The sequence below is a fragment of the Akebia trifoliata genome, chromosome 7 (assembly GCF_017979445.1).
Source record: "Akebia trifoliata isolate Shusen 1 chromosome 7, ASM1797944v1, whole genome shotgun sequence".
In the NCBI taxonomy this organism is placed as follows: domain Eukaryota; kingdom Viridiplantae; phylum Streptophyta; class Magnoliopsida; order Ranunculales; family Lardizabalaceae; genus Akebia; species Akebia trifoliata.
This window is the reverse complement of record NC_141381.1, coordinates 8,826,851-8,838,836: the sequence shown is the minus strand read 5'-3', so window position 1 is coordinate 8,838,836 and position 11,986 is coordinate 8,826,851. Positions and strand designations below refer to the sequence as shown.

Genomic DNA, 11,986 nt, shown 5'->3' with positions numbered 1-11,986 from the left:
TAGTGGATGAGAAATCTTTTATCATGAGGATCTCATGATAACACAACTTAGACCCTAGGCTTGAATTGACCCAAAAGAATAAGTAAGGAGTGGGTGCCATGGGTCCCTTTTTTACTTTGAAGGATTGGACCAAGGAAGAAGCTACACCCTGACTTAAGAAGCTAAGAGACTTGAGTGTTGGAAACTTCCCTTAAGAGTCTAAACCTTATGGATTGACTTGGACAAGATGTAGGCGATGAGTGGGGGCCTTAAGTCCCCTTGGAGCTTTGGAGGACTAGATCCAACTTAGAGAAAAGAATGGAATCCCTAAACTAGGAAACTATGAAATTTGAGTAGAAGGAAATACTTTTTATTGACTTAGATTGTAAAATTGAGCCATCCGTTGCTTGCCTATTTGGGATTGAGAGAGTGGGGAACCTATGATTTCAAGAATGGGAAAATACCCTCTAAGTACCTAGGAGGCAAATTTGGAATGGGGTCAAATGGGCACAATAGAAATTTATTGTTGTCGGCAGGTTATGTATGGATAAAACAAAAATGCTCTGTCCACGAGTAAGTCTTAAATCAGGTTAATTACAGTAGACAGAAACCTCGAATTTCCAACATTATTTTCCTTGCAACATTGGTTCTCAAGTATGTTTATTATGTTTAAGATCTCTTCACTTGGACACCAACTTTGGGAAGCTTAAAAATGCTAAAATGAAAGTCTAAGGTCTAAAAGATCCCAAGAAAGTGAGGTCCCTCCCTTACCAAATGAGAGACACTTTAGTTTAATACAACATAGTTAAGACTTTACAACTTGATCTTTAAGGGTCAACTCAACTTACAATGCTTTGAGGGAGTTGGCATACCAATACTTTGGACTTTGGAAACCAAGTGTCCTATGACTTCTAACCGTAAGCAATGCATGAGGGCTATAGGTAGGTTGAAGGCTCTCAATCTTCAAACTTCCACATAAATCTAAGCAAGTATGTCTTTGGTTGGTGATTAAGTAGGATATTTTTGTTTATATTTCTCAAGGTTAACAACCCATGAGACGTTAGGTTACTTTCATGCAAGTGTAATAGTTTTCATAGGTTAATGAGGTTTGTTCCATGAGGTATGCTGAATTGTGCTCCTGTGCATTTACAAAATAAGTGTGCCAACTTTACAAAGAGATTTGAATAAGAATATAAAAAATTAGACACTAATCTTACATGCATTCACCACAAAAAAAAAAGGAAGCAAACATTGTAGTGTTTTAAAAATTTCACAAAAGGCAAAAATAAATGATTTGAACCCTCTTGTCTTCCCCAGTGGAGTCGCCAAGCTGTAGACATGTGAGGTTCATGGGTTTGGACCTTATTTACATGAGTTTAGGAGTTGCCACCATTCAATGTTAAGGTGTGAATGGTCACAATAAAATAGAGTTTTGGAAATTTGATTTTTAGCTTTGTAGTGACTCACATTCAATGGAAAAGGGTTAGGTCTACTTAAGAAACTAGGAAAGGAGGTTCGATTGAGGGACAAGGAAGGTGTTAGACACCTTGTCCCACCCATCAAGTGATGGTTACCAAAAAAAGCCATAAATGAAGTAGGGAAAATTATTTATATATTTTTTGAGATTAGAAGGGATTATAGAGAATTTAAAAGTCTAACGGACTATAGTTCGATCTACAAAAACCCAAAAAAGAAGTAATGAGCAAGCCATATACAAAAGTATATGCTTGTTGGAATTTTTTGTAAGTTTGAGATTTTGGTGTAAATCACCATGGATTTCACCTCACTTGCCTTTAAGCTGTTTTGTAAACATTTCTGTACCCTTAGGAGGGTTTATTTGTGCTGATTTAACCTTAGAGACATGTCCATAGGTTGGACACAACCTTGGAGAGGTTAAACCTTATGTATTGAATTTTGTCTACATTGGAATTATTCTTGTTGGCTTTAAATGTTAAACATATATAAAAAGAGATCAATGTTTTTGACTTATATCCCCTTTTAAAATGAAGGTGGTGTGTGCTTGTTGTAGATGCATAAAAGGACTTATGAAAGAGAAGATTACCTCAAGGAAGGAATTACTCTTTATCTCCTTAGCCATTAAAGAAAAGAAAGTAACTAAAATCTTAAAAATAAAGTACTATAAACATAAAATAAGCTTGAAATAACTTGCATTAAAATTGAATAATACTAGAACTTATTGAAGGACGTAAGAAGAGAAGATGACTTCTCGATGGGAAGACTTACTCTCTTCAACCCTATGCCCTTGAAGAAAATCAAGAAGATTACATTGTAAATGACTTGAACTTAAATAAAATAACAAAAGAGATTAGGTGAGAAATAGAGGAGCAAATAGAAAAAAAATCAACACTTAGGTATCCCACCCCACGTTGGTATCTCCTTTCTTTCAAAACTTGTTATTCTTTTAACTCTAAGGTTCCAAAAGGGTGAATAGAGATTTGGGTCAAATTTTCTTGCTCTAAATTTCTTCTCCTCGCCTTGAGGAGCCCTTTATTTATAAAGTGGGGGAAATGGGTCATAATCTTTCCAATGGCACAATATTCTCAACAAAACCTCCATAAGTGCCATTCCATTCATCATATGCCCTTATCCTTAATGATCCTTTCCTATTGCCTTGAGTCTCACCAACCAAGATTCCTTCGAGTTAAAAAGGTAAAAATACAAGAGATTTTAGAGTCTCCTCTTATAGTGAACAAGGCCAAAGGTAATAAGCTAGGGAAAATGACTATAGATCCAATGTGTGGAGTGATGGAAGAATGAAAGTGGGGTTAAAATTGTAAAAGGTAGGTGGTCCCTAAAATGGTGAGGCTATGTTGAGGGGACAAATGGAATATTTCAAGGGATTGAGGTGTGAAAATGTGCCAAGTGGAATGGTCCCCAAGAGTTTTTAGTCTTTGAAAGTGGAGTGCCCCTCCCCCCAAGAGTTCTGTGCATATGTAGGTGGGGTGAGGATAGACAAATTTGGCTTATCCACATCTAAGGTATGTACATGCCTTGTTTGGGCTTATTAGCAAGACCCATGAACCTTGGTCATGTTTGGTGGTAGGCCCTTGAATATTGTGTGTTACTCCCTTGGATCTAATCTTCTTCCGTTCAATTTCTTGGTCTTCTCAGGCTTGATCGAGACAAAATAGAGTGTCTACATCATCAATCCAACAAGTAAACACCTTTCTAAAATCAATTAGAGGCATATTTGCTACACAACTAAAGAGTATAGATTTGAAACCCAAATGCAGGGTGTGTAGTGAAGTAATAAAAATTCAAAAGTCCGAGGTCAATCCATAGAGATTGTGTCAGAAGTGAACAAAAAACATGTGAATTGAAAGAGATTTAATCTAAACACATGAATTTTAAGTCAAATTAAGTATAATTCACAAATTAAGGAATGACTAGCTGCACATCACTTAGCATCGGTTGCACTCCATTACTTTAAATAAAAATAATACTTGCACTCCACTATTGTGATCGTACTCCAAAAACAAAAGGTTTTTTATGCTTTTCTTCTTCTTAAAGTGATTTTATTTGTTGCCACATGGCACTCTCTTAAGTCGAAAAATGCTACAAGTTGCCATAGTAAAAAAAAATGCTACAAAGGATTCATTCTCTTTGATTTGAAGATGAGGACATTTTTCATTAGTCTACACAACAAGACGGAGGTCAAAGGGCATGTCATCATCTCCAAACCATATAGGGGACAACATTAAAAAATATTCACCAACACATGAAGGGTACATGTCTAAATCATCCTAAAAATGGTCGTTGAAAACAAACGAATTATCCTCGATTCACTCGCCCTCTCTCCAAAGCCTTTGAATTGTCCCCATAACTCTTCCTTTCTTTCCAACCAAAAAACCTCATATAGTTTGCTCCAATGAGAAAAACAAGAACTCATGAACGGTAACTGAAATTTCTCCCTCCTGAAAAACTTACTCCATATATATATATTGTTTCTGAATATTTTCTTGATTTCAGTTTGTCAAATAAAAAGGGGCCAGGGAAAATGGACAGACAGGGTGGTTCCAACGAATTTGATATCGATATGCAAGTGATTGGAAGTTTTTTGAGCTGTGCTTCGAGGGGTGATAGGGTTGGACTAAACCAGATGTTAAGGGAAGGAACATCTCCTGATGTTCAGGATTATGATAAAAGAACAGCTTTGCATCTTGCAGCGAGCGAAGGTCATGCTTCCATTGTTGAACTGTTGCTTCACTACGAAGCTAACGTCAACCTTGAAGATCGATGGCAGCGGACTGTAAGTTTCTCTATATTTACAATACAAATTAACTTGAATTTCAAATTCATTCATATATCATGTGTGCTCTAATATTACTTTAAATGATGGTTTACAAAAATGGATATACTCCTCTGATTTAATAGATAATTCTCAAAACATGCACACCTTTTTGGTCTAATTCCCATTCCGGTATACTGTTCATTTATACTCCCAAATTGTGCAAAACTTAAAAGAAAAAAAAGCGATACAGTGAAATTAGATTACCATTATACTCCTTCCACAATTTTGGAAAGCTAGCTACGACATCATTGATTTTTGGAAGTTATGGGATTGTTGATTTTTATACGAATAAATAGAATCCACTATCTCGCCATTAGTCAAACAATGATATTGTCGCTAATTTACTCTTGAAAAGTTACCACATCGCTAATTTTTGGAAGCAACGGGATCGTTGAATTTTTACAAAGCAATGAAATCAATAGAAAAGCTATGAGATGTTTATTACATTGCTTTTAACAACAAAAAAAAAAAAAAAAAGAGGGTATAACAGTAATTTTATCATCGAATATTTTTTAACTTTTACCCTTTTGCATGATGAAATGATCAAAATATTTTTCCCATTTTCAGCACATGATATGATAATTTACCCTCGATTCAAATAGAGTGGATGATTACTTTTTGGTATAGGGTAGTTTAAAATAACACCGTTACATTTTGTATTTTTTTCATAATAACAAATTTAATAATTTATCTACTTGCAAGTACTTGCATGTATAGTCAAGTTGGACTTACATCACCCACTTACTAGCACCACCAATAATTGAATTGGAATTCCATGCTAGCAAAACCTTTGTATATGTATAGAAACATAGGCCGAGGGACAATAATAACAATAAAAAATGTTAGAATAAATCGTGTGGCTCATTGACCCCACGTTTGATATTTTAATTGCACAAGAATTCTCTAAAGATGATAGATATCAATATTGAAAGAATTTCAATATCGTTGGAATTAGATAGTATTCTTGTAAGGTTAGTAGGAAACCTTAATGAATAGGAATCTTATTAAAAAAAGAACTTTAGGTCTTTAACCTCAATCTATAAAAGAGGATTGACAATCCCATATTGGTATGTGTGAAAAATGCACATAAGGTAGAGAGTTCTAAAATAGTGATATCCATCAATCATTAGAATCCTAGTTGTTCTATATAGAGAGGATGAAGAAGGTGAGTCTAAAACGAAAATGATTTATACGATTGGGGTTTAAATGCTTTGACAAACACGTGGATTGCATATGCACATTACCAACAATTATTGGATCAACGTTTTATTATGGCATAAGGTAAGTACCCTAACTCAATTTAAATTTACATAAATAATATTCTTTAAATATGTGATAGATTTCAATCCTATTAGAAATCATAATTTATGAAAGTTATGTTAAAGATTTGAAAGTATGGAATCTAACAAAAAAATCATTAATCAAAATAAAGATACCACAATATTTACATAGTTCAACAATATTGCTTATTAAATACATAAGCAAGGATGAGGCCATTTCACTATTCTTGTGAAAATTAGCATTACAATATCTCAATCTCACTTCCTTCGATTAAAATTGAAATTCTCCCTCGTAGAAATCCTAAAAAAAGTTGGCTATGTATATGGTTTATAAAAACAAAAAACCTGTACCTAAGTCAAAATTTACAAGTTCTAAAAGCAATTTTGAGTTATGCTTGCAATGTTCTAAGGTATTTGTATACATCATGTCTATATCCAGTACATTGGCCTCCTTGTAGGCAATATCCATGAGTGTGAAATGATGGACCTCATCCATGTTAAGTTTTTCTTCGTTTGAGAGCATGTTGTTTCATTTGATCTAGGGGGGCTTAAGAGAATAAGTATGTTGCCCTAACCAATGGTATGTCACGATTCATGAGCAGCACAGCCAATGGCTTGGTTGCTTCTAATGCATGGTGTTTCGAAATTTTGAACCCAATATCTTTGTAGCTATGGGCCGTAGAGTTTGAACTATCATTAGATGTATATCACTCTACTTACAATTTCTATCTTGGGATAGTCTTTATTTGGTGGGCCCTAATCATCAGAACTGGGACTATTGGGCTCCAGTTGGAAGGCTTGGCCTGTTTTCTTAAGACATTGGATTTGATGTTTGATACATATTTAAGATATCTAGACCAAGGTTATGGCTCTCCTTACCCACAATGAATAGGGTGTATGTTTTAAGTCTTCTAAAAATCCGTAAAGTACCTAAAAAAATATACATCAAAAGGCTTAGATCTGTTAGAACGTATCAAATTTAAGTCCTTAATCACTTGGGCACATATCAAATTGCCATGCTTCACAACCGACGTCCATGTCAACTTTTCACTCTGGGTGAGGGATTTCTTGGGACTTCACATAATGTTTTATTGTCAAGTTCGACAATTTTTTTTATTTATATGAAAATATTATTGAACTTGTTATGATTAAACATGACTTAAAAGAGTCAGAGTTTATCAAATTTAAGAACTATATGACTTATATCATTGAGTTTTATAATATTAATATTTTAAGTTCGATGATGATTATTAATGAACTCAACACTTTCAAGTCATGTTTAATTATTGCCCAGTTCTACAATATTCTCATAAAAATCAGTCGACAATAAAAAGTGGTGAGGTGGAGGGACTGTAACAAAAGAAAAGCTATCGTCTGTGTAACAAGAGATGAGATGGGGTGACACTAAATAGCTTATTACGACATCGTCTAAAACTTAGAGATTATTTAGAAAGGAACCCCTTTGTCGGGTTCTTTAAGTAATTTTTCAAAACATTTAAACAAGCTATGGAGGATTTGACTCGTGTGGGTTTGAAACTCTGCAACTTCAAAGGTGGATTTCCAATCGAGGCCACCAATCATTGCCAATACGTTTCGATCTGGATTTTTGAACCGGAATCTTGTCCTGCCGAACCGATCGTAGACCAAAATATAATGACCGGTCCGGTTTGGACCGATAAACATGAACCGGTAAAGCCTTTTGCACCCTCGTGAAGGTTCTATACGTAGCGACACCAGCTGATTCAGTCAGGTTTCTCTTTTATCTCCCACTTTTTTTTTTGGTATTTTAGTAGTACCCTTGTAAAATTGGCGATATTAGGTTTACCCCTATCAAAATGTAAGATTGGGTTTGCTTCTTGACTGAAAGTCAACGTTCGATTTTGTTGATGAATTAACAAGGCAATTTTGAATTTTGAGTTCATTTAAATAATCTTCAAAAAGTTGATTACTAAATCAAGATTTGAATAAAATAAATTTTTTACCATAAATTCATTAGCATAATATCGTGAATTTCATAAGGTGTGTATTACAAAAATACTCTTTTATTAGGATAATTTTGATCAAGTCAAACTGATGTTCCCCCCTCGACCATCATATAAACTTCTAGGACTCTGGAAGGTGTTATGAGTCTATAGAAAAAATCCTTAAAGAAAAAGCCTCTGTTATTTGCACCGAAAGAATATCAATTATCACATCATGATTGGGATTCTCGTTCCAACAAAGGAATAATTGGAGAACTGATGGGGGATGATGGCGCTAGGGCATAAAATGGGTCGGATCTTTTCTGAAATCCGAGTGATCCGAATATGAATTTAGCAAGGCTGGACCCTTGGAGTAAAAATGGGTTGAATATTATTAGTAGTTGATGTTGATGCAGTGCATAAGTTTGTTGTCTTCTACACTTGGTATTGTGCGTTACGTACCATTTGTATTTGTCTGTTATCTCTGTTCGTAACCGATGCAGTCCAACTTAGTTAGCATTGTTAGTTTCACTTGGTTTTCTTTTGTCGCTTTAAGGGTTCATATAAGTGTAGTGAAGTCATTTCACTTGGGTTATTATGTAGTTGTAAATCAGGTTTTAATTGAATGAAATAGATTCAAGAGAGAGAGACAGTTTTCTCTTCCAACTTAATTTCTCAAATTTTCTTTAAGTTTTTACATAAATTAGTTTAAATTTTCAGATCTGATTGCATCATTTGGTATCAAAGAAAAAGGGAATTCAATATAATTTGAAGAGAAGTTCAATCTAATTTCAGATGTGTTGAATATTGCAGATTTTCAGATATGTTTCCAATTTAAGATCTGTTGAAATTGCAGATTTTTAAATCTGTTTCTAACTCCAGATCATTTCAGATCTGTTGAAGATTGCAGATTTTCAGATCTATTTCCAATTTTAGATCTGTTTCAAAATTTAGATTTGTTGAAATTGCAGATTTTTAGATCTATTAAACATTGGTGATTCGATTCAGTTGGAATTTTAGATTTTCATATCCGAAAATTTTGTTGTTGGACTATTGAAGTTGTGCTATCAGATGTTCGAAATGAACAGACAATCATGAGGATGAAATCAGGCCAATGTGGCTATTAATTCAGAAGGAAATGTGGGAGCATGTCCTAATCCATAAGATGAGATGAAATACCTTCGAAGACAAGTTGAGACTTTAACTGAAATGGTTTGGTGCCTTCAACCTCCAATGGAGCAACCTCGAAGGCCTCAAACTTCATGTTCTATGTCTAGAGACGATGATACTTCTAACTCGAGCTCCTTTGGCTCCGAATTTTCTTTTGGGATAATGATAAATACAAATCCTTTTGGAATGCATCGGAATAGTAATTTCCTATTAGAGAATATTATCAAGGTAGATCTACCGGAATTTCAAGGTAGTCTCCATCCGGTTGAATGGATTAATACTCTTGAATGAGTTTTCGAGTATTATGAGGTTCCCGAGGAGCAAAAGGTAACTAGTCGCCATCAAGCTCAAGAGAAGAGTCTCCGCGTAGTGGTTGCAAGTGAATTGAGTTCGAAGAGGGAAATAGAAGATCAAAGATTGGTGCAAGATGAAGAAGAAGTTCAAGGAGCAATTTCTCCATTTCAATTAAATGCACATCATGTATAAAGTCTTGCACAATTTTCGACAACATGGGACTGTGATTGAATACACCGAGGAGTTCTATCAATTCATAGTGATAATTGATTTAAACGATATCGAAGAACAAATGATTGCAAGGTATCTTTGTAAGTTGAAGCCTTCTATTCAAGATATACTTAATCTACAAAATTTGTGGACTATTTTGGAGCCTATAATCGAGTTTTGTTTGTGGAAAAATAACAAATTAGGAATATAACAAGGTATGGTCAACAATATCAAGGTAACTCTAGGATTGGACAATCATTTCGAGTTGATACCAAGATTGACAACTCGTCAAGTATGAGTAAAAGTGATGCTGCTTGAGTTGGATAACAAGCAAGGTCTATTCCTACTGCCCCTAATCAGTTCCATACAAATCGATTTGGGGGTAAGAAATCAATTCCAAGGTGACAAATTCAAGTGCTACAAATGTGGTGAGTCCGGGCATAAGTCTTCGGACTGTAGGAAGGCAAATGGTGATGCGAGTGCATCAAATGGTTCTCACAATAAGGCACTTTTATGGGAAGAGATGGTGGAATCGGAACCAAATGAAGAGCTACCCATCTATAATCAACCTCCCAGTGAGGACATTGATGGAAATCTTGACGAAAGAGAGGGACTAGCTCTCATGATGAAGAAAACTCTCCTTGTTCCTAAGCATCAAAGTGAGGAAATTGTGGAAACAAAACCAATAGAAGAGCTGCCATCTATGACCAGCCCCTAAATGAAGAGATTGATAGAGATTTTGAAGAAGAAGAAGCGTTAGAACTCATGATGAGGAAAACTCTCATTGTTTTTAATCATTAAAGTAGGGGAGATTGGACTTTGCTATAAATGAAGGATAAAGTGAATTCTAAGCCTCAAATAACCATTTTTACTACCAAGAGTTTTAAAGAGAGTATTGTATCCAGGTACATCTTAGCCTTGATTCCAAAATAAGAAATTGTTGTTTCTAAGGTTCCAAAGAATGTTGAGGAACTTATGGAGCAGTATGCTGATGTTTGCCCTCAAGAATGGCCTTCTGAGTTGCCTCCTATACGAGATATTCAATATTATATTGATCTAGTGCCCGTTTCAACACTTCCTAATAAGGAAGCCTATAGAATGATGCCTAGAGAGAAGGAGGAGCAACAAAAACAGGTTGGGGCACTTCTAGATAAAGGTTACATTTGGCTTAGTCTTAGCTCTTGTGTGGTTCCCACCTATTTGACTCCTAAGAAGGATGGTTCTTGGAGAATGTGTGTGGATTTGACTCTTTTGCCAATTTCAAAGAAGATAAACAACAAGGAAGAGGGTATGATAGCATATATGTAGATTGTTCATGCTCAAGTGCGGTCTAAAATTTAGGAGTCTAACGCCAAATACGAGGCAACTGCTGATGCGCCCAGACAAAAACATATTTTCAAAGAAAGAGATCTTGTGTGAGTGGTTTTGAGCAAATAAAGACAACCCCAAGGATCATATATGAAGCTGAATGATAGAAAAATGGGTCCTTGCGACGTTTTGAGCAAGATTAATGACAATGATTATAAAGTGCAGCTTGCTCCATATTTCAATATTTCTAATTTCTTCAATGTGAAGCATCTTGTGCCTTATTATGTTGTTGATGTGGGCGATACTAATGGTACTCCAACTTGAGGACAAGTTTTTCTCTAGAGGGGGAGTTTGATGCAGTGCATAAGTTTGTTGTCTTTTATACATAGTGTTGGGTGTTAGTTTTCATTTGTTTGTTATTTTTATTATAGTTAGTTGTTGGAGTTAGTTAGTTAGTTGTTTGTTATTTCTGTTAGTAACTGATGCAATTCAAGTTAGAAATTATTGTTAGTTTCTCTTTAGTATTCTTTTGTTGCTTTAAGTGTTCATGTAAGGGTAGTGTAGTCATTTAACTTAGGCCATTATGTTTTTGTTTTGCCTATATATAGAACCATCGAATGTAGTTGTAAATCAATTTTTAGTTGAATGAAATAGATTCAAGATGGGGAGTTTTCTCTCCCACCATAACTTTTCAACTTCTCTCAAAGTTTTCACACTAATTAGTATAAATTTCCTAATCTGATTGCATCAGATGTCCCTTGACCGAGTTGGATCCAGGTCGGATACATATCCATCCCTATATTTGCCTAGATCTGAATGCTATATTGCTTTGAAAATTATATTTTTATGTTTACCAAAATATCTTTCTTATACTATTTTAATATAACATTTTTTTTTATAAAATAAAAGAATTATAATGGTAAAATAGAATAGTATATCAATTAGAAATGAAATATAGCAAAAGAATTTTGAATGGTTCGAAATTATTTGACATGACCGACCAAAATGAAGTAATTTGGTCGGGTCAGATTCGGATCTTGGTTTATTGAAAGCAAAATGATTTGAATATGGTTTTTAGCTAATAAGATCCAAATGAAAAATTCGGATCTGGATATGGATACTCAGATCCAGTCCGAACTCGATCCATTTTAAGCCATAGATAGCACCAATGAATATTGAATAATGACTAGACAAAATGAAAAAATTATAGTGAAGAAGAATGTGATTTACTGACTCCCTACCTGCTTTGCAAAAACAATAGAAGTCCACAGCAAACAACCTTTTGATTCTTAGATGATCAACGGTTAGGACTTTATTAGTAGGACCTACAACCCAAAATAAAAAAGGAGGCTTTCGAGGGAATGAACAGAATCCTGATAATCGAAGCAGGAAACAATTGCAATGCTGCTGACGAGGATGGAGTAAAAAGATCTTACCAAGAATATGCCGTCAGAATTGCATAAACAAATCCT

The 11,986-nt window shown here is 34.8% G+C and overlaps 1 protein-coding gene across 3 annotated transcripts in view; it reads left to right on the top strand.

The window, feature by feature from the left end:
- The first annotated feature begins 3,749 nt into the window (after positions 1–3,749).
- The window catches only part of LOC147398181 (serine/threonine-protein kinase 12-like), a 61,635-nt gene continuing 53,398 nt past the window's right edge, over positions 3,750–11,986 (top strand). The window contains exons 1-2 of one of the 3 annotated variants that reach the window (XM_086447330.1): positions 3,750–3,894; positions 3,970–4,249. In XM_086447330.1, coding sequence (XP_086303456.1) covers positions 3,869–3,894; positions 3,970–4,249 — 306 coding nt within the window. In that variant the 5' untranslated portion in view covers positions 3,750–3,868. Of the gene's footprint in view, positions 3,895–3,969; positions 4,250–6,908; positions 7,261–7,672; positions 7,982–11,986 lie in introns of those variants that run through there. The other 2 variants (XM_086447331.1, XM_086447332.1) reach the window with 2 other exon arrangements.